The 26589-nt window shown below is 41.3% G+C and overlaps 1 protein-coding gene across 1 annotated transcript in view; it reads right to left on the reverse strand.

Annotated features, from left to right (window-relative positions):
* dph6 (diphthamine biosynthesis 6) overlaps window positions 1-26589 on the reverse strand; it is a 78746-nt gene that overhangs the window by 22737 nt on the left and 29420 nt on the right. The window contains exons 6-12 of the mRNA XM_061696230.1: window positions 22028-22089; window positions 21554-21648; window positions 20635-20728; window positions 17074-17233; window positions 15966-16103; window positions 13906-14035; window positions 13656-13830 (exon numbers count right to left, since the gene is read on the reverse strand). Coding sequence (XP_061552214.1) covers window positions 13656-13830; window positions 13906-14035; window positions 15966-16103; window positions 17074-17233; window positions 20635-20728; window positions 21554-21648; window positions 22028-22089 — 854 coding nt within the window. The remainder of the gene's footprint in view (window positions 1-13655; window positions 13831-13905; window positions 14036-15965; window positions 16104-17073; window positions 17234-20634; window positions 20729-21553; window positions 21649-22027; window positions 22090-26589) is intronic.

A 26589-nucleotide genomic window follows, 5' to 3' on the forward strand; every position in this document is an offset into this window, starting at 1 on the left:
CATGTCACATTGAAAACACTGTTAATTAAGCAAAACGGTTTAGCATGACATAAAATAAATATAAAAGGCTAGAATGTGTGGAAAAGCACAAAGAAAAAGGACAAAGTTAGCTGAACTATTTGAACAGGCTGCCGACTCACACAGGTGCCTCTTTCAAATCTGTGGCGATGCGTATCTCATCTATAATTCCAACGTTGTGATCTTTTTATCGTACATGGTTTTCTTTCAATATATCAATTATTGCTGTGTCGTGATATGTATGGTATCATTAGAAAAATATTGCAATATCGTATCACGACGCCAACTTACTCTGTGATTCCGAGTCGTACTGCATCATTTATGGTTTCCTTACAACGTATCGATTATCTTTGCATCGTGATACAATCGGTACCTCTCGAAAAATACAACAATACCATCTACTGTACATGGTTTTCCTCAAATATATTGCTATATCGTCCTTCCTATATGAAAGAAACAAAGCTAAACCATGACTGGGGTCGGACTGATGGAAGGGCATGCTTTTTTCATGGCGTTAGGGAAATGGCCCTGACTGCCTTCAACTGTCGCCACCTCCGATCTTTTGACAAATTGGTTGTGAGGCTTTTTACGACTGATGCACATATCGCAAAAATCATTTCTGCCAAGCCTCCCTCGCTCTGTGTGCATGTGTGTGTGTGCGCGCGCGTGTGTGTGTGTGTGACCTGCCCGTGGGGACATGACAAGCACTGCCACGCATCGCTCTATCAAGCCCGATCTTTCCAGGACAATGCAAATGATGACAAATTCCATCATCCTGCATTATGCGCTTTGCCGCTAATCTCCCTAATTCGAGAGAATCGCGGAGGGTCTCGCCGTTTGGGCTTGAGGGCCATGTTTGTCTGATTGAATGATGATGAAACGGCAGCCATCCCTCCCCCCTGCTGTCCTCCATCTACGACCACCACTTTTCCTCTAGTCTTATCGCATCATTTTCTTGTTTTTTTTCTTTTTTCTTGTTTATAATGCACAGAATGTGAAATGTCCACTCCAAGTGTACCTAGTATAAAGACAATATGCTCTAGATGAGCACTGTTGATAAAAATTCCGAGTTTTGGACAAAACAAAGAATGATGTCAACAAGACAGTGCTTCGAAAAAACACAGGAGAGTGTGCAGTACCACCTAGCCGCGACAGATGGCAGTATGGCTGCATGAAAAGACAAGGCCCAAAAAGTAAAAAAACACCTATTGTAAACCGTTTCTCTTTTCTTGCCCAAAGTCAAAATGCTCTTTTTAATAAACTACAAATTCCAGTAGTGTACTGCGGTAATATTGAATAAGCTGTAAATAATTATTTGTGGTCCGTACTGCTTAAAACTGTTGCATGTTTGCCTGTATTCATTTTCCATTAAATAACTACATAGGAATTTGTTGCATTGATGATGCAGCAATGTCAATAAAGACAGTCACACAGAAAATATTCAATAAGAATAACGTGTATTTTTTATAATGTTTCCCAGTTATTTATGGTATGAATAGGTAAATGGTAAAAGTATTGTAACAGTAAAACTGAACACATGAATGAACAAAAAAGTACTATACTATACAATAAAGAGCAGAAATAAAAAATGTTTTTTTGTTGAAGTTAAATTCCCCATTGCGGGATTATTTAGTACAATAAAATAAAATAAAAATCAATAAATACATTTGTATATATTATATCGATACTTTAAATGTATAAAAACAAACAAGAAAAAAACACACTATAAAATATACGAGTAAAAGATATATACAGTTTGACAAGAACTGTAATGTCCCAAATTATCTATATCATCCATGTTATGACTTCAGATATATAAATGACAAAACCAATTGATATAGAAAAAAAACCTAAACATGGAAAACATATACTGTATATATATATATATATATATATATATATATATGAAATTATATATATTATACTAATGCAATATTATGTTTACATCTTCAACTGAATTTCAATGCCCTAAATTATTCATAGTATTTATGTTATGATTTTAAATATTTACATATTTATTCCAATTGAAATAGTAAAAAACTGTATTAACACAAGTGCACTGCAAAATATATTAAAAGAGGTGCTGAATCCCTCCAAAACTTCAGTATTCCAAAAGGAAATGAATGGAAATAATATCACCCTGAACATCTTAATTTCATAACCTATGGGGCCCTGACAACCCAAAATAATAAATCCATAACATCAATAAGATATGTACATTAAAAGGCAACATGCTGAAACATAAAAATACAAGCTGTGTATTATTCATCCTTTTTCTAGCTCGGCAAAGGGCAACCCACCAGATGACAGCGGCGTTTGAAAAATAAATGACCCCGCGCTTAGAAGTTCTCACTCCAACGAATTGCCTCCGTATCCTATTTATGATCAAGTCAGCCCCCCACCCCACCCAAAAAAAAAAAACTAAAATGTAAAGTAAACGTTAATCTTTTCTGAGTTGTCTGTGGTGCTGCAAAAAAAAAATGGAAATGCTGGCATATTGTTGCATGTGGATGTAATAATCATTTCTATCCAGAGGCAGCAACTGTCACTTTTAATGTACGCAACTTAAGGAATCGCAGAACTGGGGCATAATAATCACATACATCATCTGCTGCTGGAGCAAATTCCTAAAATACAAAAAAGGGCTGAGCAGCATCAGCGTTACATTTGCTAGTCATTCTATGTTCCTCTTTCATTAATCTTCTTGTGCTCGCCAAACAAACTACAAACAAAACCCACAGACCATGAATATGTTAATTCAATTTAACCTTACGTCTTGGTGAAAAAAACCCAGTTCTTTTCCCACCCTATTATTACATGTTGGGCTCCAGAATTGGTCGATCTGCATAGGCCACAGGTGTATATTTCAAAAGGGGCATCTTAAACTTCATTTGTGTGTGAATGTGAACTTTAAAAAAAGTCAAATTTAAAGTGCATGCGCTTTCTCTAGGTCCCTTTATTGGTTGGTGTGTATCAACTGCTTTGAATATGTCACCAGGAACACCTCTTTGTGTGTAAATCCATCTTTTAAAACAATTTAAACAAAAATTGAATTTACCAATCGAGCATTAGGTTGGGTCCCTGTATTGGCTGCTTTGAATGTTTCACAAGCAGCATCTCATCCTCAGTGTTTGAATGTGATTTTTATTTAATTTACTTATGATTTTCCCTTTATTTTTTTAATTTGTTTAATACGATGTCCCAATTATGGATGTTTTAATACTTAAAAGCATATTTAATATCCTCTGTGTGTGTGAGTGAGTCAGTGTGTGGAAATAATTGTAACGATGTATGTAATAAAAATCCATTTAATATTTTCTCTTGAAATAAATGCCTTTCCCCACAGAAATATAAACTGCCCCGTAATGGTTGGCCTATTGGCCACAAGTTTACATTTCACAAGGAGCATCTTCAACTTCCTCTGTGCATGAATTTGATTTATTTATTTATTTTTACATTCAATTTATTATTTCTTAAAAATGAAGTGCATTTCCCACCCAAATATTAGATGCAGTGCTCCTGTATCGGTCGGTCCGTATTGGGCGCATGTGTATATTTAACAGGGAGCTTCTTCAACATCCTCCTTGGGTGGGTGTGTGTGTGTGTGTGTGCGTGTGTGCGCGTGTGTGCCTGTCAGCTCTCGTCACTGCGGGGGGAAGAAACACAGGCGGTCAGCTCTGAATATAGCAGCTAGTTACCATAGTAATGGGATGGTGATATATCTTTATCTCCTCTCACAGCGTTGATGGTCGTGGACTATGTTTTTTTTTATCTATGCGTTTCCTCTTCACTTATTGCAATGTACCACTGAAAAGAAGCATGTCGTGCCGCCCTTGACCGGGGAAGCCAATACTAATCGTCAACACATGGGGGGTGGGGGGGGGAATTGGGAATAATTGACGTGTTTTGACTGAGCGTTTGCCGTCATTGATAGCTGGAATGTCATGGTGGATAGCGACGGCGGCGCATACACACACTTTAGCGTGTCTGTGAACAACTCACCACTCTGCTGCACGTGCACACACACACGATCGCACTCACACACGAAATGTGGTTCTTTAAAAAAAAACAAAAATAAGAAGAATCAAATTGCTCTACACATTATAACTCCCTACTACTACAAATATGCTCACCCTTACTGGCCACAACATTAGGTACACCTAATGAGGCGCAAAGAAAAAACATAAACTGCCTAAATGTATATACACAGATATATTAATTCAGACTGTTCAAACGGTTACCCTTACACAAAAGCAGTTTTATGTTTTGCATTTTGTTCCTTTACTTTCCCCAATGTGAACCGAGCCGTGACCTTAAAACCCAGGTCCGTGCAGTTGTTTTTTTTTTTTTTAAATTCTTTTGTTTGTTTTTTTTTGGGTGGAGGAGGCTGGGGTTAATGAGACCTGTTGATTGTTTGACAGAAAAACAGTTGGATAATTAAGAATCCTATATTACTAACCTGACAAAATCACAATTATGTATTTCATTACTGTTGATGCAGCACTTGTACTACAACTCATCAATTGTGCATACGGAACTCATGTTGTGGCCATTTACAAGCCAAGCAACTGTACAGCACATAATTCTATTAATAATTAAATATAGGGCGAAATGTGGGTCTGTTGCGCTCCTTGCTTCTGAGGCAGTCAAGCACCAATAACAATACACAGAGCGCCCCCCTTAGAGGCAATCAGGCTCAGGCCCATAAATGAGTGGGAGTGTGGCAGCGGACAGTAACCCACCGCGTTGACGGACGATGCACTGTGACACATCCACTCCCTCCCCACGACCTCACTACATGCTAATACCAGCCTGTGTCCACCACGTGGTGCTGGCTGCTACACACGCCCCCCATTAAAATACTGTCCATGAGACAATGACCCCCAAACGCAGTCCAGCGGTTCCAGTGCTGACTGGAGCTTCAAAACCACTTCAACACTGATATACGGTACTGTACACACTGGGAAGCCTCAAGCGAGCGGGAAGGGTATTCCAATCCTGGGACTAAATTACACAAGCATGTTTGCGGGATGCTTGCTAAATGAAAGCAGACCTCCGCCAAGGCTTAAGCGTGTGTCTGTCATGTGCGAAGTCAATGAGTTGACAACGGTATTTTGGGATTGTCACTGATGGTGTAGTGGTACACTCGCCTGACTTTGGTGCGGGCAGCGTGGGTTCAGTTCCCACTCAGTGACGGTGTGAATGTTAGTGCGAATGGTTGTCCATGTCTATATGTGCCCTGCGGCTGACTGGCGACCAGTTCAGGGTGTAGTCCGCCTTTCGCCCGAAGTCAGCTGGGATAGGCTCCAGCGCCCCGCGGCTCTAACCAGGATAAGTGGTGTTGAAAATGGATGGATGGATGGATTTTGGGATTGTCGCAACAGGAAAGTACTATGTGGTATCTCTATGACTTGATTACATTAGACAGACTGGGAACATCTCGTGGGGATTTTCAATGTTAAATTGCTGGTAAGTTGCGGGTAAATGTAAAATCTTGATGAAATCCAGATCAAATGTTATAGCTTCTGATTTAAGAGACTTCCACGAACCATAACTTTAGAAACGGCAATAGAAAATATTACGCTGAAGAGGATCAGATAAATTAATTATGTATATGTGAGCCACATGCTACTTCACCAAGTCTAAAGACAAAGACATGAGAAGCCCTTTACACTAAAAAAACAAGCCATCATGTGATCACAAATATGCAACTGTTCAGTTACATGGACCACAACGTGCAATAATAACCCTGGGGAATGAGCCACATGCTGTTTCGCTCATTCTAAAGACAAAGAGTAGATGTCAAGATGCTACGTTATGACAAACATACAACTGTTTACAGTCAGAAAACACAGCGAGCAAGAGTTTTTAAGTCTAAAGACAAAGACGTGGTTATCTGATGACATGTAGCAGCCTGTTACAATGAGACCAAACATCAAGCCGCGTCGTGATAACAAACATACAATTGTTCAAACCTTGGCCATTGAGCCGCATGCTGCTTTAAAAAGTGTAAAGATGACGACGACCTACAAAAATCTAGCAAACATGGAGCTGCCTTGTGATGATGAACGTACAATTGTCCACAACTAGTTGGAACAGAGTGTACGGAACTTCTGAAGTCTAAAGATAAACACTTGGGCATATGATCACATGTAACAGTCTGAGCACACTGAACACTGCGCCGCCTTTTAAATTTCTGTTGACACACATGACATGACAGTTTGTTGATGTCTCACTGGGTTTGATGAGTGGCTTTGGTGCGTGTCCACTTCAAGGGAAGTCATTTGACCTGGGTGTTTGTGTATCGGATGGCATCCAAGATAGTGTCAGTGGGGGGCAGGTGCTATACGCTAGCTAGCAGGAAGCCAATCAGTCGTCATCCTGACCGTCACTGAAGAAGTATTCGGACAAAAGGTCCTTGCCATCGCACGCCATTCAGGTATTCCCAAAAGGAAACAAGTGTGCATTAACATCCGTTGTAAATGGGAGCGAGCGACGACACGTTTCAGAGCATTCCGGAGCTCATTTTTCATCGACTCAATAACTTCGCCAGCTCCACTCGGTTTCACATAGCACCAAAATAAATCCGTAAAGTACGACAAGCGGGAGAGGTGAGATGAAAGCCGTGTTTTAATGGATGACGGCAAACAAGGGGGAAGTGGCATCAAGTTGCTGACAGACGCCGCCTTCTCAGAGAGATCTGTCATATTTTAACCCGATTAGTTTTTGTTGTATTCAAAATGTAGTTAAATGTCCTAATTAATGTTTGCACGGTATTGAGACCATGCGCCGTTTTTTAAGCTAATTACTCTTTGGTGCTAATTGAGGCAGATGGAGTTCCCAGTGAGGACTGTTAGGTGGTGAAGGCTGGCTGTAAGGTGAAACGCAAACTGGTTGGCTTCCAAATTGTTCTTATTTCAAAACAATGTGTCCTATTAGAAACCACCATAAAACCTTTGATTCTACAGGCAGCGTTTTAATATGTATTTTAGCATTCTTAATGGTCACACAAGAATAAAGAGAAATTAGCCACTGGATATTATTTTGTGGGGGCATCACAAGAAAAAATGAGAGAAAAAGCCAAATAAAAAGCAAAACAAACTTTGGGAGTTAATCCTTTAGATGTTTAGTGAGCTGAAGAAAATACTATGTGACTGTCTGCATAGTCTGCTCATTCCTAAAAAAATAAATTAAAAAAATCAACAAAGACGTCTTTGTGTTCTCCAAGCAATGTATAACCCACAAAATAATGCTATGTTGCTGTTAGCTGTGCTAGCCTAAAAAATAAAAAGGCACACTTTTGCCCCAAGCGAAGCAATGCAATGGCATTACCAAGAAAATAATGCTATGTTGTTGTTAGCTTGATAATGGCTAAAGCTATGTGGTCATTCGCAGTTATTAAGTAAAAAAAATTAAGTTCCTGTCATTGTTTTTCAGTATTTTCAACGCCCGTTGCAAGATTATTCAAATGCTAATGTGTGCCTGGTACACCTCCACTGCCCTTTGACGCAAATTGGCGGCGTCACTTCCAATTTGCCGCCGATGCCTGGTGGTCCACTTTGACAATTTTCAAAATTCAATGCAAATCCTACTGCAGCTTGGCACACACCACCCTCTCCAATGTTGGAGCGAACTTCAGTGGGGGAGAGCGGTGGGTTGCTAAATCTTGACGTCAACCCGTCCCACCCCCCTCCCCGAACACCGCTCTTACAATGTGATCAATGAGTCTAATTTCCCGGCAAATATCCCATAGGTGAACCATTTTACCTAAACGGGTAAGAGGAGATGGTACGCAAGCCATCGCCTGTCTATTCAAGCTCACACAATCTATTTTGTTGTCAGTTATTTTTTATTTCTGTTGACGGCCAACATGGTGAGCCTAGTGGTTAGCACGTCTGCCTCAAAGTTAAGGTCTGGGGTTCGACTCTCGGCTCTGTTTTTTTTTTTTTTGCCTCCCACATTCCAAAAACATGCATGTTAGGTTAACTGAAGACTGTAGATTATCCACATCTGTGGTTAATGTGAGCATGAATGTCTACACGTGCCCTAGTGGCGACCATTCCCGGGTGTACCTCACCTCTCGCTCAAATTCAGCTGGGATAGGCTCCAGCTCACCTGCAACTCTAATGGATGGATAGGAAAATGGATGGATCGATAGATTTCTGTAGAAAAATGCTGGCTAAAGAAGTACAGCCATTGTTCTATTACACTAATTGGACGGAATTGTTTAAACGCTTCGGCTATGAAACTTTTATTCCTCTGCTTTTGGTTTAAGTGGCCGTTTGACGTCGCCGTCTTCGGTTCGTCGGTTCATTGATTGACTCACTAAAGTGGTAAAGCATCTTAATTGGATTATGCAAATAATGTCAAGCACAATTGGCGGCCCGCTTTGCAATTGGATCTATGATAAGACAGCAAAAACAATTAATGGCAAAATGGTTTGACGCAAACACGCTGAGAAATGAAGAATGCAAATCAAGTAAGTGAAGGCCTTAAAGGCATAGCGTGCATTTTTGCCACCAAAGCCTTGATTTAACATCATAAAGGTTAACTAATTCTTTGAATCAAAATTCAAGATAAACATGTCAGGAGCTGACATTCCGCGTGAGACGGCGGGCAGCTGGATGATGACTTTGAAGGTCCAGCGTCCGTCATGTGTCAAGCTAATCAACATGTTAGCGGGCTGTGAGACACAACAACGAATGCAGATAATTCCTCAAAGACCACTGTCATATGTGTACAATAACACTGAGGCAGCATGGCTGTTGAGCAGAGGTGGGCAAAATAAAGAAAGTAAATATTTGTTGGGTCAGTGAATTTACAATTTGGCACTGAGTTAAAGTTAAATTTGTTCGCCTTGATGGTGGTTTTGTAGCAGTTGTCGTTTAAATTATTTCAAGCATGACACGTTTATGACAATATGTCCGTAAGGCGTTTTGGGAATAGGAGCCAAAAGTAAAGAGTATCGGGAAAGCGCAACGAGAGCGATGAGGGTTGGAATGCTATAAAGAACCCAAAACCACACAGAAGAAACACGGCCACGGATGTTCTTTGGTATCCCGGTTCAACCACAGGATTTACAAGAGCACACTCTAAAATGATACTGATGCATTGCGACTTCTCTTCTTGAAAGAATGTTATGGGGCGAACAGATGATGAGTTTGCGTGGCTCCTCGGCACACCGGTTGAGCTCTTTACAAGCAATAATAAGAGGCTGGGCTGCGCGACACGAGCTAATGTGATTAGTGAGAAATTTCTTTATGGGGTTTTATACAGTGGCGCCGTAAAAGTTCCAACACGAACCCATTTCCGAGCTTTGAGCAAAAACAGTTGGCCTGTTGATTTTTGAGGGATTGGACAGACTATGCAGACAGTCGCCTTATCCATTAACAAACTAGCAACAGCATACCACTATTTTACAGATAATAAAAGAAAAAAAAGGTGTGCCTTTTAATTTTTCACTGACTGAAATGGATGACCACATAGTTTTATGAAGGCATACGTTTGTAAAATAACCTTTTAAATCGCGTATCAAATCCCAAATGCAATATTTAGGAGAATTGCAATTACAATATTTTCCCGGACTGTTCAGACACATATTTCCCACAGTAATCATAATTACATAGTCTGGAGATAATTAATTTAATTACATTTTTATTTACGGAATGTATTAGACTGATTATAATCTCCCAAATGGAAATTGTACATAATTACCATAAAATATTTGTTCCATAATTGTATCAACCTCCTTAAAAAAGGCTGCTATTGCTTTAATTGACTTCTGATTGTCTTACAACTTTAGGCTCGTTGGTATAAGTCCTTCTGCTGTCAGCTGGGGCCACGTCGGCACAGCAACAGCTGCCGAGGAGGAGTGTCTCCAAGATGGAGGCGCTGATGACAGTCTCCCAGCAAGGGGTTAATTGTATTAATATGCAAAAGAATAATAACAATTATAATTCACCATTTCACCGAAGAGCCCATTCATACATGTTTTTGATCAAATTAAGTCATTGTGGTGAGAAGGAGATTTCGAACAAGCAAACTCCTTGCATTGTTTTCTCCGATGGCTTGGAATGGGAATGAAGGATGATGATCATTAGCAGCGGGGTGCAAGAGTCCACAGTTTTCCAGGGACGTAATCCCATTTCCACAGTGGACTTGATGAGTTTAGACCAGTGATTCCCAACCACTGTGCTGTGGCACATTCGTATGATTGGGTGACCCACAGGAAATTCCCCAATTTCAATAAATTGGTAAAATATTTATTTTTTTATTTTTTTAACTACAATACAGAATTTAAAAATGATGTAACTTTGTTCATCTATCCATGCAAGTAACGTATGGTAACAGGCAGAACAATGAAATGTTCTTCCATTCGATGATAGAGCTGTTAAAGATGATCTCCGTGTCTATAGTCAATCCGCTATATGTGGAACGTCACGTGACCAATGCGAAAAACGGGTTAGCTGACTTCCTGTGAATGCAACGCTAATGAACATAACGATGACATGACTGTTTGAAGCCAAACTTGCTAAAAGTTTGTTTTCTTTATGGTTAGGGTCGTCGGACAAAAGTTAAATACATGTATATAATTTTTTAATACAAACATGATATGATATATGTAAACATGAACAATGTCTAAACATCAACTATTATTATCTTCGGTTTTGGTGTGTTAAAAAAAAGACATTGTAGAAGTTGAAAGTTCCCACCGGTGCTATGTCACAGTCCACTTTGCCATTCACCCGAGTGAGGAGTAAATGCTTTTACTCATTTTGCCGAATGCAGAAGTCGCTTGCGCATATACCGGATTCCTGTGACAACAGGTATAGCAATTTGGCATTCAACTGAAGGGGCCCAGATTTCCCAATGAAGTATTAGTAGTAAGTACATTTTTGAGTGAAATGATAGAAGATCATCATTAATTTAGTAATGTGCGAACGGTGTTGTGCATCTGAGTCCATCTGTTTGTGACGTTTGACAAGAAAGACCACAATGAGTGAAAATGTAGACTGCTACGTTAGCTTATGGGAGTAGCTAACGACTGACTGACTACCTCCCAATCTTTTGTGAACAAAGGACTTTGATTTGGCTATTGACTGCTGTCGTACATTTCAGTCTCAACGTTTGTGCTGCTTGACAAGAGGGAGCAGTAGGGCTATGAGAGAAGCTTTAGACTGATATGTTAGCTTCGTGTGTTAGCCGGTGACTGGCTAGTTGCAAATTTGTTTGAGCAAAGGGCTTTGAATATGCTGAGTGGTTTGGGACATGGTCACTGATGGTGTAGTGGTACACTCGCCTGACTTTGGTGCGGGCAGCGTGGGTTCAGTTCCCACTCAGTGACGGGGTGAATGTGAGTGCGAATGGTTGTCCATGTCTATATGTGCTCTTCGACTGACTGGCGACCAGTTCAGGGTGTAGTCCGCCTTTCGCCCGAAGTCAGCTGGGATAGGCTCCAGCGCCCCGCGACCCTAACCAGGATAAGCGGTGTTGAAAATGGATGGATGGATGGATGGATGGATGGTTTGGGACATTTGAGTACATCTGTTTGTGAAGTTTGACAAGAATGAGCACGAAGTAAAAATGTAGACTGCTACCTTAACTTCTTTTGCAAGCCTCTGAATGGCAAGCTTTTGACTGGCTAGCTGTTAACTTTAAAGACTGTGAATTGGATGTTCTGTGGCCAGTGTCATGCATTTGAGTCCATCTGTTTGTGCTGTCTGACAAGAAAGAGTATTATGAGTGAGCTTCCATGAACACGTTTTATAACGCCATGTTTAGGAACATATTTGGGAAGACGTGGGCAGCCATTACGGCTCGCTTGGACGCAGAACGTGTGTCTCCATAATTTTAAAACATAACACACAGTAAAAAAATACAAAGTGATGGCATAGTTAAAAAACAGTGTCGCGTAAGCAAGCCCTTGAGTAAATCCAACACTGTGACAACTCTCCAGGCTACAAATCTCAAGAATTCAAAGTGCGCTCGAGTCCGCGAGCTGTGTTGAGTCACGGCCATATGTGCTGTCAAAGCATCTAAGCAAAGAGTTAATCCACACGTGCTCTAACTCTCAGATTTGGCAGCGGCATCAAGGACAGCGTGCAGGAGATGGACACTATCCTTGTTGACAGTACCTTGACAAGTGTAATCCTGGATAATACACACGGGGTAAACAAACAAAACAAAAAAACGCAGAGGCGAGCGCTCAACCGCAGCACCGCACTTCCCCCAGCTGCGGCGTTGGGATATGACATTCTTTCTGGGCTCCAAATGACAAAAATGGAGACGCACTTCCGACAGTGAGGGACAAAATACAGAATGATACAAAACCACAATCATACGCTGCAGCGCGCATAAACAGCAACGGAGGCAAATACATAAAAAGCATCATGTAACTACGCATCATGGGAACGTCCGCTAAGATCCTCTGAATCCCTGCATTTGTCCACCAATTTGACGTTATGCTCTTTGCAAAGCATAACACAAATGCAACAATTATAACTTGTGTCTGTGATGTGTCACTTAAAAACAAGGATTAAGGTGTGGAAAATCACAGAAAAAGCAAATGGATACGTTAAAAATGTGTGTCACATTTATAAGTGGACTATTTTCCAGCTAAATGAGTATCACTAGGCACAAACTGATTTTAAAAACAATGAAGAAGAAAAAAACTATTCCACAAATACTGCAGACATGGCATACAAATATTCATTAATTCATTCATCTTCCGTTCCGCTTATCCTCACTTGGGTCGTGGGCGTGCTGGAGCCTATCCAAGCTATCTCCGGGCGAGAGGCTGGGTACACCCTGAACTGGTTGCCAGCCAAACGCAGGGCACACATAAACAAACAACCACTCACACTCACATTCACATTCACACATACGGGCAAATTAGAGTCTACCCTTCATGTTTTTTGGGAGGAAACCAGAGTGCCCGGAGAAAACCCACGCAGGCACGGGGAGAACATGCAAACGCCACACAGGCGGGGCCGGGGATTGAACCCCGGTCCTCAGAACTGTGAGGCAGATGTGGTAACCAGTCGTCCACTGTGCCGCCGGCATACAGGTAGATGGCAAAAAAATACTATATAATACTAAAGGTATAACTGGTTTATAACACCGTTAACTGTCCAACCAACTGAATTATTTTCGAATGTGTATTAGAAAAAACATGATTTCAATTACCTACCTATACATGCTTTTTACGGGACAGTAACAACAACCGAAATTACACATTATTATATTACCTAATGGCTCACGCAGACATCAAATAATTAACTGCTGAGCTCATTTGAACTCTGTTGCTAACCAAAACAGCAGCAGCTCCCACCAAGAAGACAAGATGAATTAAAGGGTGGAGACTTAGCGCATGCTGTAAACGAGTTCTCTGTTACGTATTAAAGACTATCTTAGTTTTGTGGTCTTTAACGACGATTAGCTTACCAGTAGAATAACAGCTCATTCCACAATATTGCTTGTTTTTGTTCCGGGCGACTTATTAGTTCTTCCCAATCTGCCTCAGTTCTTTATGTATTTCTCCATAATAATATTCTCAAAATGTATTTGTCGGAAAAAGCCCATTCAACCACCACTAAACATTATTCTAACCACATTTTCTCAGAGTGTAGCCTTCTTACCCTGAGGGCTTGGCTGTAGGGCCCTATGTTGGCCGGGGCCCAGTGAGATAGACTCTGCACGTGCAGCGCTTCTCTCCGATGAAAGCAGTCCTCCGCGGCCGGTTCGGTCCATTTATGGATGAGACAGTCCATCTGCAGCAGTTGGCCAGCAGGCAGGGAGGCCTGGACACACACCCTGGATGGCAAAAACTTGTGTTGCACAACAACCACTCCGAATAAGAAGTGATTTGGAAATGCAATGCATTTGTACCTGGCAGGAGGGTTTGTGGTAAAGTGGTTCTCATACACCGCGTTGAGTTGACCAAAGTCATCCATGCTGCTCACATACAGGTGAACAAGGACAATGTCCTTCATGTTCCAGCCTCTGTCATCCAGCTCACCTGGACATACACGAAGCAGCAGGATAACACGCCATTATAGATACTTCAGAGAGACATGCTTTAATACTGAACATTGTTAATTAAAGCATGCGTCTCCCAAAAATGATATCTTTCTTTTTTCCTTTCTTTTTAGTCTGCATATTCCTGGACAGTGACAATATATAAATATGTTAGCAAGGTAGCTTTACATTTGCAGTTGCTGTGCATTTAAAGGTACGTGTCTCTAAATTGTGGCTTTTGTTCTTTTTAGTCGAAAATCTAACTATTAGAAAATATTTTAATTATTATAATATATATATTTGTATTTATTTTATATATTTTGATTTTTTTGATTATATATATAATTTTGAGGGGGATACATACATTTTTGGGGTGGAGATACTGTACATGCTTTTTACTGGCCAGTGGTAATACGTAAACATGTTAGCAAAATATTTTTAAAAAGTACAAAAAGTAGTTACAAACATACATCCATCCATTTTCTGTCCAAATGTTTAAGTCAAGTTGTGAGTTATTTCCCTTTCTTCAGAAAAAACAAACACATTTGTGAAAGAAAAATGTGGACAAGCTATCAACCAGACAGCAACAAAACAGCAATTTATTAATGGTCAGTTTAAGCCATTCAGATTAGCTCCAACAATCTATTCTAATGGGTAAGTATGCATGCTTCAATTTCCGTTTTTTTTTTTTGGTGGGTTTGTGGGTCCTCGAGGCAGTGCTTAACAATAAGGCCAACCTGTAGAATTGCAAAGCATCGCTTTCTGCTGAAGACGATCGTTTTGTTGATGTATTTTTAATACGACTGAAGCCGCAGTAAAGCACTAATGGTGTTTGTCCCTCCCTGTAAGCGTAAGCAGCATGCGTGCATGCCGAGTGCAAACACAGGCAGAACAAAAAAAATCGCTCAAAGCCAAGACTCCCCTTGCAATGATTTGAAAGAGCTTCAAGTTTGTTTTGCCTTTGCCAACACCACCGTCTTGCACTACTTCATCCTCATACAAAGAGGCCGTTCATTAAATATTAACTTGTTTAATATTGTCTCGACGCTGTGCAGGCAGTTCAGCCCAGCACCGCGATAAACATTAAATATGCTTTTCATCTTTCACTCCTCTTTCTCCATCAAAAAAAAAAAAAAAAAGCGGGAGGAGAGAGAGCGGGGGAACTACAGATAGACTGCAAAAAGCGCTCACTTTCAAACATCTGTAGGGCAACAATGATAACCCCGTCCAACGTGACCGCACTGTCTGGACGCCTCCGTTCAAGTAGCGTCTGGCATTTGGGTACATTCGAAGAGCTTGTCCTTTGTTTGGTGGCGAGGTCGCTGTTTGCTATTCCGCTCTAGCAGCCGACGTAGCATCTGACACGAGGCCTTGGTCTCCTGCTGGGTTGTCGAGCGCTTTAAACACCGGACAAGACCTCAGTCAAGCTTTGTCGCTTCACCTCATGAATACTAATAAAGCCAGAAGAAGGAGAAGACCAAAGGGACGGGAGGAGAAAGAAGTTCAGTCCCCCTGAGTGCTTCTCTAGGAAGTGTAGTCCTAAATTTTGTAACGTAACTTTCAAAAAGTACCAAAACATGTAGAGAATATAGACATCTCAAGTGCAGTTCCAAACATGTACAATCTCCCAAACAGGTAAGTAGACAAATCTTACCAAGACGAGACTAAGGGCAGCAAGAAAACTGGCTGCCACAGCAAAGTGGAGACTGTGGAGTATAATACTGCAGTGTCCAAAGCTAAGGCACAGCAACAGGGTGAGCTAACATGCTCATGTGTTGTACAAGACACAGCACATTGTAGTACTGGCTTTTGTTTATAAATACATTAACAGCGAGTGGTCACTGAAAGACAAGAGTTTCCACAGCAATAGGATCACATGTATCCAAATGGAGAATATGGGCAGCAACCCTTGTTCTGGATCCTTTGCTTACTTTGCAAGAGTACGAAAACTGCTGCAGTCTGGCCCTGGATCCTGGTGTCTTGGCTTCGCAGCCCGTGGATGCCAGAGATCCACTGATATCCTCGGGAAGTTCTGGAAGAACAGGATGGAGGCACATCTGTGGGGAGCGCTTTAAACATGGAAGAGGAGCGTGTTAGTAGGTTAGGAATAGACCCCTTTTCCCACAACTCTGGTTTCCTCTCACAGTCCAAAAATATGCATCTTACTCTATGTTCATTGAAGACACTGAAATGTTTTGCATGGGATGGTTGTTTGCTCATATAAGCCCTGCGAATGCCTGGCGGTCAGTCCAGGGTGTGCCCATTGGGGTACACATTTTAACCGATTAGACCCCACACAATGAGGACAAAAATCACCACGTCTGCTTACTGCTCTTTTAGCAAGTGGTTTACTCAAGATGATCAGCACAGCATTCCGCACAGACAACAATATCTCTACCTCTACACCAGAAGTCTGTTGTCATACCAAGACTGACCTGTGAAAGGCAGGTGTAACATTTAAGATTGTTGGGTCGTTTTTTGCGCAGATCGGAAAGCAAAAATCACTCTTAACACACACCACATCACAGGACAATCCATCCATCCATTTTCGACACCACTTATAGGAGGAAGGGTGTACACCCTGGACTCCACAGGATAATTGCTTTCAGAGACATCTGAAAATCAGGCTTTTGGTGACTTTGATCGAAAAGGGTGGAAAAATGCTGAAATTTGGCCCAAGTATGTGTGTACACTAGCCTTCTTCAACGAGTCGCCATGGAAGCAAAAGATATTTTTTTTTCTTTCATGGATCCCGAATCTAAATATGGATGTAGTTTGTATTTTTTCTACGAACTTTTCGTGTGGTATGCCTATGCAGGAGGTCATCCATGCATAGATGCATTGACGACGATTGTTAGAAATGTACCGACCGTCAAACAGTCACTCAAACACAGAGGCATTGCGATGCAGATGACACAGATCCGGGGACCGCACACGGATATCATGTGACATCACCCTCCGCCTTTCCACTTACACGCATGTGCACTGTAGACATAAATACACAGCTGCACGCATGCTGGCACAATAAGCGAATCTCACCGTGGCCTCGCTGACAACTAAGGTCAGCGTCTGATGTAAATTGTCGCTGGTGATGTTGGTCGTCTCCGGCTCCATCAGCATATTCCGCCTCCTCAGTCATCTTGTCAATGGCGCTCTGGCAAGGACAACGAGTGCAGGCCACATCTCGCGCCACCACATCCTGCCATTAGGGGTGAGAGTGTGTATGGTGGGGGTACATGAGGCCAAAGTAGACAAAACGTTGCATAATTACTCAACCTTTTCAATGCGTGTCAGTCTTTTGAGGGCCCTGGCACATGTAACTTGAAGGTGAATGAATATGGAAACAAGGCCCTGACATACTTGTGTGTCGGGACAGCGTAGATTCAATCACGCCGGCTGTCAGTCAAATGTGACGAGCATGCGGGCGTGATCTGTTTTCTTCTTTATCTTTTTGCGTCTCCTTTAAATAACAAAATCATTATCATTCTCTCGAGGCATACATATTACCTGCCAAACCCTGTTGCTACTACTACGGCTTCTGCATTTAAATTCACATTTCATATTTCATCCGTCACCATGCCTAAAACTCATTCACCCCCACCATTGCCACCCCACTTCATCTGCTGTCAACTGCATTAGGCCATAAGATAATCAAATTAATTATACTTCAGCCCCTCTCCTCTCCTTGCCAGCATGAAAAATAGCTTGACTAGCATTAACGGAGGGCAAATGACGGCGGTCCGTCCCCACCCCCTGAGCCCGGTGCCGTCTCCTCTAGTGCTGGTGTCACCGCCGATCTGTCACCCTGACGAGAAGAGCTTCGGAAGGCTGAACCGGGGCAGGTTCTCCCCTGGTCGCCTCCCCCCCGCTGCTGCCTCTACTATCCCTGGATCTTCCTGCTCTTCCCCCAGCATCCTTAGGGTGGGGTGGGAGGCTGTGGAATGGCGTGTGATGTGATGGTGGGGGGGGGTGAGGAAATATATAGCTTCAGGGTGCGAGGCTGCAGGGTCACGGGTGGTGTGCGACGGGGGTATGCTTTCTGTCCATAATAACCCAACCCCCACCCCCCTCCAACCCCCACACACAACAAACACATCATGAAGACACACAGGAGGCAAAAAAAAAAAAAAAAGCGGAACACGTTCTCATCTACATGATCATACACCAATTCCAATTCCGTACATTACCGTGAGACGTTCAAATCATGTAACTTATCCCAGAGACATGACGCCAGAGGCTAGCGTGGACCCCAAATACATGTAAATGCGTGCACATATAATGTACACCTCCTACAGTGAACCTCTGTTGAGTCCTGGTTTGCTATTCACTAATTCTAGATTTGCATTTTTTTCTGTGAATCCTCTTTGCATTTTTTGTGTTCTTTCTGTAACGTCCTAAGATGCCACAAGGCTACTCGGAAATCAGTATTTCGTGTCAAGTTGAAGTGATACTTGTTACTTTATGTACGTATGTACTCTAATAAGGATATGCAGTATCGACAATAGATGGATGGAGGACAAAAATATTACCTAAAGCACAGGCAGCTAACAAGAATGAAATTAATTATTGATACACTCTTACCAAGCTTGAAAAATAATGGTAATGTAACTATAAGCGACATGTAAACAGAGTAAACCGTTGACTTCACGGATACATCTTTCGTTTAGCATGTTTTCAGTAAAATACAAGCATAATGGGCTATATTGCCCTGTTCTGGGCACACTTTTCATCTACGCATATTCTGACACACCCATTGTTCGCGCTGCTCATTCGCCACCTTGCCAATGGCTAGTTGAAACTGGATGGGGCGAAGCGAATATTGCCCGCAATTAGCCACGCTGGCAAATCAAAATTGCCCGGGTCAAAATCATATTCTGATAAAAGTTAAGTTGAGCGCTCTCATTCTGCTGTGTATTAACGGTGTTAGTGGTTAAGTTCCCCCAGCAATTCATTCACATTAGTTCTCGCAGCTAGCTAGCTGGCTTCTACATCAATGCATGAGCCACCAATCCCACTATGGTTGTCATACCCAACAGCAACATTAACAACATTAACTTTAGTTACATTTTGACAAAAGGTGAGTTATGTAATTTAGACCATGTCCAGATTTCGAAATCTGTTACAATTATCTGACAGCTTATCAGCCTACTAATATTTACCACCAAAGATTTAGAATATTCATATCTTCAACTAAAATGTTTGAATTTGAAAAAATTCTTCCAATTTTTGACCTCGATAAACTCCTTAAGATCCTTCTTGAGGATTATTAAATAACAAATCAATAATCTCAAACCCTTTTACTGTAATTAATAAGACCATTAATCAATATTTCATATAGTTTACCATTTCAACTGCTTCAAGTTTTTTTTTCATCTTCATCAAACTTGTAAAGTGCAATACGATGGTTCGCCTTCCCAGGGCACTGGACTTACTATAGCTTCTGGAGCGCATATGAGAAAATGTGCGCAAGTCGACGGTAGAATAAACGCAACACCAGATTTGACAGGGTTTGCTAGGGTTGCTCCACGCAGAATGCGTATCTGGCAACAAGGTGCATGAATGACATTTTGACTTCAACAAATGGGAGACTATGACCTTCTTCGCGCAAACGTTTTGAAAAGTGTGCAATCATTTTTATGGATTATTGTTTTTATCATTCAGATGTAAATGGTATTAATTTCAAGTGTTTGCCTTTTCTGGCAAAAAAAAAAAAAAAGACTTGACAACATCATGTAAATAAACGGGCCAAACTACAGTTTATTTCAAACAAGATAACAGTCAGGTAAATTGCAACAAACTATTTCTCTACTGGCTATTAGTGTTATTGGTTTTGTCATGCAAAAGCAGGCGATAGATCTAGCAAATGATCTACCGACAGATTGGAGCAGACTTGTTGTCACCACATCATTAGAACCTTCTTTTCTATTGTTCTTCTTATTTAGCATGTCTTGTTCTCACTGATGCGGTACTGCGTTGAAGCGGAAAACCAAACAAGAGTCAAACCTAACCTAATTAGATTCATGTAGCCGTCACAACTCGAAGATACTAATATAGGGATCGTTCAATTGAATGCTCTTTTAAAAGTAAGTAAAAAAAAAAAAGTCACAGCCCTGCAGCTCTACTCTTTGAGCTCCTTCTGATTACCCGTAAAAAAACAAAACAATTCTTGCTGCATCCCTGCAAACCCCGCCCGCACCCACTTAGCCTACTACCTGAATGCAAAGTGGCCTAATGTGAGGGGACATGTTTATTAAACTGGGCCTAGTTTCGGGCAGCAGTGAATATTGCAGATGTCAAAGTAGGCCATGTGGGGCTGGAGGAGGGAGAGAGAGGGGAGAGAGAACGAGTATTTGAAAGAGTAGCCCCTCTGGAGGCTGATCTAAACTCTAGCCTCCGGTTCCCTGCTCCTCCGCTCCTCCTGAGCAAAGTTATCACACACCAAAGGCTTTTGTTCTTCTATTTATTTTGCCCTGCGAGTGCTTTGGAAGCAATCAACGGCAAAGACGGACAAACTTTTTTAGGTTTTTTAATTTGTTAGTTTTTTTGCCGTCGAGTCGATCGAGTCGAAGTGTATCGCCGAAACAACTTGGTTGTACTCACGCTGGCTTTGTTCTCCGTGTGCATGGCGGTGAAGCGCAGGTAGCCGACCGGAGCGAACGCGTCGGCGGAGTGGATCACCGTCTCCGACGCATCGCTGCGACACATTAAAGAAAAGGAGTTACGGTTTGAAGTCAGGATTAGGGTTTCAAACAAGGGTTGCAAGCTTGAGTTAGGGTTTGAAGTCAAGGTTAGGGTTTTGCATTTGGGGTACAAGTAAAAATAATGGTTCCAAGGCTGAATTTGGGTTTGAAGCTTGGGTTAAGCTTTGAAGTTAGATTTTCAAACTAGGTTTAGGTTTTGATATTAAGGCTTAAAGCCAAGGTTAAGGTTTCATGTCAGGGTGAAGCAATTCTCTCAGCAATACTAAGAGCCATTAAATAAACCAAAGAGGAAAATAAATAAATAATAATAATTAAATAAATAATTCTTAAAAAACTGCATGGGACTTTTTCTACTTCTCTACTACGCTATACCATTGGCAAAATCAGACACTCAAAGGTACTATAAATAGTACCATATGGATGATACAGTATAAGCCACTGCCAGTCACTCATTGGTGGAGAAAATTCATCATCATCCTCATGTCTGTGTTGTCGTCCACAGTCTCCACTTTGCTGCAGCGCTCCAATTTCTTTTAAGCTTATTGGTGGAACAGCTTCGTAATTTTCAGGAGTATTATACTCCACAGTCTCTCCTTTGCTGCTGTACTCCATTTTATTGCTGCACTTAGTCTCGTGTTGGATAAAATGTGTCTCCTTAAAGTGGCGACCTTGTCTTTCTACTACCTGGTCAACTGTGCCTTACTTAGCTCTGGATGCTACAGTATTACACTCCATAGTCTCCAATCAATCTCCTCTGGATAAAATTTGTCAAATAGAGACGGTCATGTACAGTGGAATTTTTGAATGGCAATACTCACATGACGAGCCTCTTTGTGAAGAGGGGGCAATCTAGAGTAAAGGTTTCATATTCTCCTCCTTCTCCGCAAATATGGACACCGTACTTCTGGGAGAGCTACACAACCCCAAAAAAATAAAGCTCCTGTTTAAAGATCACATATATAATGTAAAAATAATTTTAGAGCGTAAATTGTAAGTGAAAATATGCTAAATAACATTCAGTTGAATTATACATGATGGGGGGTGTTTTTTTTTATGTTTTCACCAGCACTGCTACAATCTATGCAACACTTATTTGGTAAGAATTTAGTTGCATATATGAGGAATAATTAATACAAAACAAAATTCAAAATAAAAAAACAACACTAACAATTATTATGAACATAATATAACTTGAACTTAACCTTAACAGTTCTCGCAAGAACATGTTACATGATCTTGTGCAAGTGTACCGAATGAAATGACCAATGAGAGCATCCAAAAGGGTTTGTGACCTGTTTCAGGTAGGGCGCCATGTCAGCCAGAGATTTTCCCAGGTGCTTGTCAGGATCCAGGCCTAATTTGTGTATGAACGCACACACACATGGGGAGAAAGAATCACAGATAAATGATTGAAGTTGACAGACACAAACACGCAGCAAAACCTGCATACAGCATCTGTTTGTTTGACTTTGCAAGTAGTGTATACACATCTCTACGGGAAAAGCTAGCAGTTTTCAAAAGCAACGTATGCACACAATCTTGTACGAGCACATTACCACCTGCCGCTCCCTCATCTACTTCCCCCCCTTTGAGAATATAAACTCCGGAGAGAGATGTTGTTTATTTGTCTTTTGCCCTCCCGGTGCAGGAAAGTGACTCACGGGCATGGGGAGGGGAAGAGTGGGAGTACCCAGCATGCCTCCTTCTCCTGAGCTTCATATCATAAACATCCTATGACATCCCAATTGAGAGGGTGGCTTGATTACTTTAAACAGTCATATAAGGGTTCACCCTATAATTCAATTTGTCCCACTCAAATTTCTGTAATTGTACAGCTACAGGCTTGTCGTCGAAAACTTAGCTTCGACTACGCTAACAACGCCACTGTCCACGCCATCTGTCTGTGTGTGTGTGTGTGTGTATGGGTGTGTATGCGAGCCCTGCCTTCCACACGGAAAGTAGCAGCTCTGTATCTGACTGCAGCACACGCTTTCTTAAACATACGCAGACACACACACACACACACACATACATGAAAATCTGGACCATGGCCAATCAGAGGGCGATGTCCAGGGGGTGTCCCACCCTTCACTATCTCTGATTGGTTTAGACCAGGATGGGGCTAATGTGTGTCTGTTGTTGAACCATAGGGCTGCTTTCAGAGTCACAGAGACTTTTTTCCTCCCTCGAACAGCTGGTCTCACCGGTGCGACCTATTATTTATTTTTAGTTTTTTTAGGAGCACTGTTGAGAAATTAGGTCGCATAACCCCGTGTTAGCATGTAGATTCAAAAATTCAGTTGACCGAACTGAACTGCACAGCTCGGTGACTTACTCACGGTGAAATACAGTACAATACAATACATTGGCTACGATATTGTTAGCATCACGATATAGCAATTGCAACGTTGGATGTGCATATTTTTCTAGTTCTTCTTCTTCTAAATACAGCGGTAACTAAGCAGACAATCTTGTGCTACTTGACTTATGCCACTTTGCAAACTAGTTCATAACCGTCATAAACATAGGACACCCTGTAGCAACTGTCTAAAATGTTATCACTGTTTATCGGTTAACCACAAACCGTTTCAATGCCTAATTTAAAAGCAGAGCTAGAAATCAATCTTGTAACCAGATGTGGTGAAGAAAATCTAATTTTATCATATCTCACTATACTTGCAAATGCAGTCAGTTGTTCAGTTCTGAAGACAATGATTCGATACATTACAATAGCAATATTATGTCCCACTACTCCTGAAAAACATGGCTTAATTGATTGATGCGATCTTTAACAAGTGACTGACTCCTCCTGAGAGGTATGGTGTGCCCCTAATGATCGCCAAGATGATGTGGCGCTGTTCTCCGGCACTTCGGCGTGTCTCATTAAAGGAGCAAAGATAATGGTAATGTGAGAATATATTTTCCCTCGTGGCCTGACAAGCTCAAAGGTTAAAGTGTCAGTCGGAGCGAGCCCACCCGTGAGGATCCATGGGTGGGAGATGTGAAGGCTGGATTTGGGGTTCATCTGAATCCCAGTTGTAACTCACGATGGTCCAACACAATGGGGGGTTATATAGGAGGGGGTGCGACAGTAGAATGAGCAGCCCCTTATTCTCATCCCGGGGGATCCATGCTCTTAATTAGAGTGAGAATTTCTAATCTCTACATCCTCTCATCTTAACCCCGCCGCAAAGGTAATAAGGAGGCACGCATTAAAATTCAATCCCTTTTAAATATCCTCTATAATTAGTCATGTCTTTTAACAAAATCTTCATAATTGGCTCCAAATTGCAGAGGGGATGCCACTTTCTTCTCTTTTTTGATAGTTTCATTAACTTTTCTGCTCTTAAATGATTAACGATCTGTGAGGAGACTTTTTCAAAGGCCGAGGGGCTTAAGACAGAGAGTTCACAAGAGAGTTCTTTTGCAAGCAGCAACTACTAGCAGACAATGCAGGCCAGAATAACCAATTAGAAGAAGTCTTACAGACTAATTTCTTTTACTTATTCAATAGAATTTATTTCTAGTTTTGTTGGCCTTTGCTCACCTTGAAGAGCTTTACTTGTGTGAACTTAGGTAGTTAGTTCAAATTGCTTGTGAGTTCCCTTCGTGTGTTGAATTAAAAGCCTGGAGATGGTAGATACCGTCTTAGCCAAGCAGAGCTGTGAGGGCGCTATCGCAGATATCCGCGGGGTTAGAAATCTGGTGACAGCTCGGCTTTAATCCCCGCCTTCACAGAGAAAATTAGATTTGTGACGTGTGGCACTTAAGCCCACTAAATGGATGGAATAAGCGTCTCCCTTCCCTTGTAAGTGAGCACTTTTAAAACAACACTCAAAACAATAGCTGTTCGCTATCACCTCATCTTTTTGCAAAGGGGAAAACCTAAAGTGGTGGGGAAGAATGAGGAGCCAAGACAAATGATGATAAGATTAAGGTTATATGGAAAATTTGTCAGGTTCTTTATCTGGAATTCTGTGTCTGAATGGAATAATAGAAAGCGGAAATTGCGACGGGATGAAAATCTTGTCAGTCCAAATAAAAAAGGGAGAAACTTACAATGAACTGGACTAAAATAACTTTGCATACTAATATGTTGATGATGAGTTTTCATCACTTGAAGCTTGACAAAATTTCATGATGTGTGGATAGTAAGGATGTGTATTTGACTATGGGTAAAATTAATCTTTATTTATTTTTTTTTTAACAGGTATGAGAACATCTCTCTCCAAAACTATTGTGTTAGTAACTCTCATATTGAGCAGATTAATTCTGTTTGTGGAGTTTGACCATAATGAGGACGTAGCCCAACTTCCCATATCGGATGTCATGTGGGCTTCTTTAGACAGCAAACTAGTAGAGCCTGGTTTTCCCTGCCTCATTTTGCCTTCATTGCTTTAAGACATAAATAATCAACTAACAATTCCAAACAATTGAATGGAGTCTTCACTACAAATTATTCAATTAAGCTTGAATATGTTGGAAAAGTTTTAAAGTTTATGCAACCTTACCTCACTAGTGCGCTTCCTTTTTTCTCCTCCATTACAATTGGATACAAAAAACAACAACTGTATATTGTACCAAAATCAGTATAGAATGTTCCAGTGATGAGACACCAAGAGCGCCCCAGGAAACAAGAGAAAACAGTGCTAATGCAAGGCATAGGTATCAATAGCTAGATATGACACGCCCCTTTTGAGCTGCGCCCCGATGGCAACTCTAAGCTAAGGTTCATGCATTGCTTTTGATGGAAACGTCACTGCTGCCAACAAGGCCTCCACGTAGGCACGTCTGTTGGTCAGATCTTGTCTTCGTATCTGTGACATCCGCGGCACAACCCGGAAATATGGGTACCAGTCGCTGTCTGTTGATTGCGCCATAGCCCCATTAAACAACAGTGGCCAATTCTGAAATGAACAGACATTTTTGAGTTCCAACTGGACACTATTTCCTGTCCGTTCAATACAAAGTCAGTCAAATCGGGGGTCCGTTAAATTGAGGTTCCACTGTATTTACATATGTATGTCCCAACACTTGACATCATTGGGTTTGCATTGACATGGTAGCATAATGGAATTATGCACCTATGATAACAACCTGCATTTCCATGACATCTGGTTCCAGAATTTGTGCTAATTTACCTCCAATACGCTGGTACAAACACCAATAATGTCTCATGATATTGTGATATACCACCATTTTTCTTCAAAAGAACAGGTGAAGCTGAAATAAACTACTACCAGACCATCAGATTGTCATTGGAACTACTCCCTTAAAGTCTTTGAACACTAATTGTACTGAAGCGTTATATGAATGTATTTTCAATGTACACATGAAGGATAAAAGATCACAGGCTAATAATAAAAAAATAAAAAAAAGGGCTTTGATTTTGCACATGACAATTATCTCTGGAGAAGAGGTCCAATTAACTGAGGGACCTGTGGCGCCCCTACTCACCGGCATTGCTCAATCGATTAACTAATTACATGAATATTTGATCGTCTTTCAGAATAGTCAATTACCTTAGTCTGCTCCAGAGATACTAAGCACGTATTTAGTTTTTATTGTCACTTAGAGGCACAAAAGATGAGAATTTTCCTTTCATCTGTCTACCTCGGACAGTGATGCCTAATATGAATAGCTCCTTTCCAAAATAAGATAAAAGCCAAGTTTAAAAATGCTCTGTTATTTATTGTATACAGACTCTTTTGTTGAACACGTACAAACGGAGCATGAATCGTTTTAGCAGGACGAAATGAAGGTTTTTCAAATTTGCAGGTCTGGATGTAATAATTCCCCTCCTTGAGCCGTGATCCTAGGAGCTAAGTTGTCTGGGGCTTTATGCCAAACAGAT

This window comes from Phycodurus eques, chromosome 14 (genome assembly GCF_024500275.1).
Source record: "Phycodurus eques isolate BA_2022a chromosome 14, UOR_Pequ_1.1, whole genome shotgun sequence".
In the NCBI taxonomy this organism is placed as follows: Eukaryota; Metazoa; Chordata; class Actinopteri; order Syngnathiformes; family Syngnathidae; genus Phycodurus; species Phycodurus eques.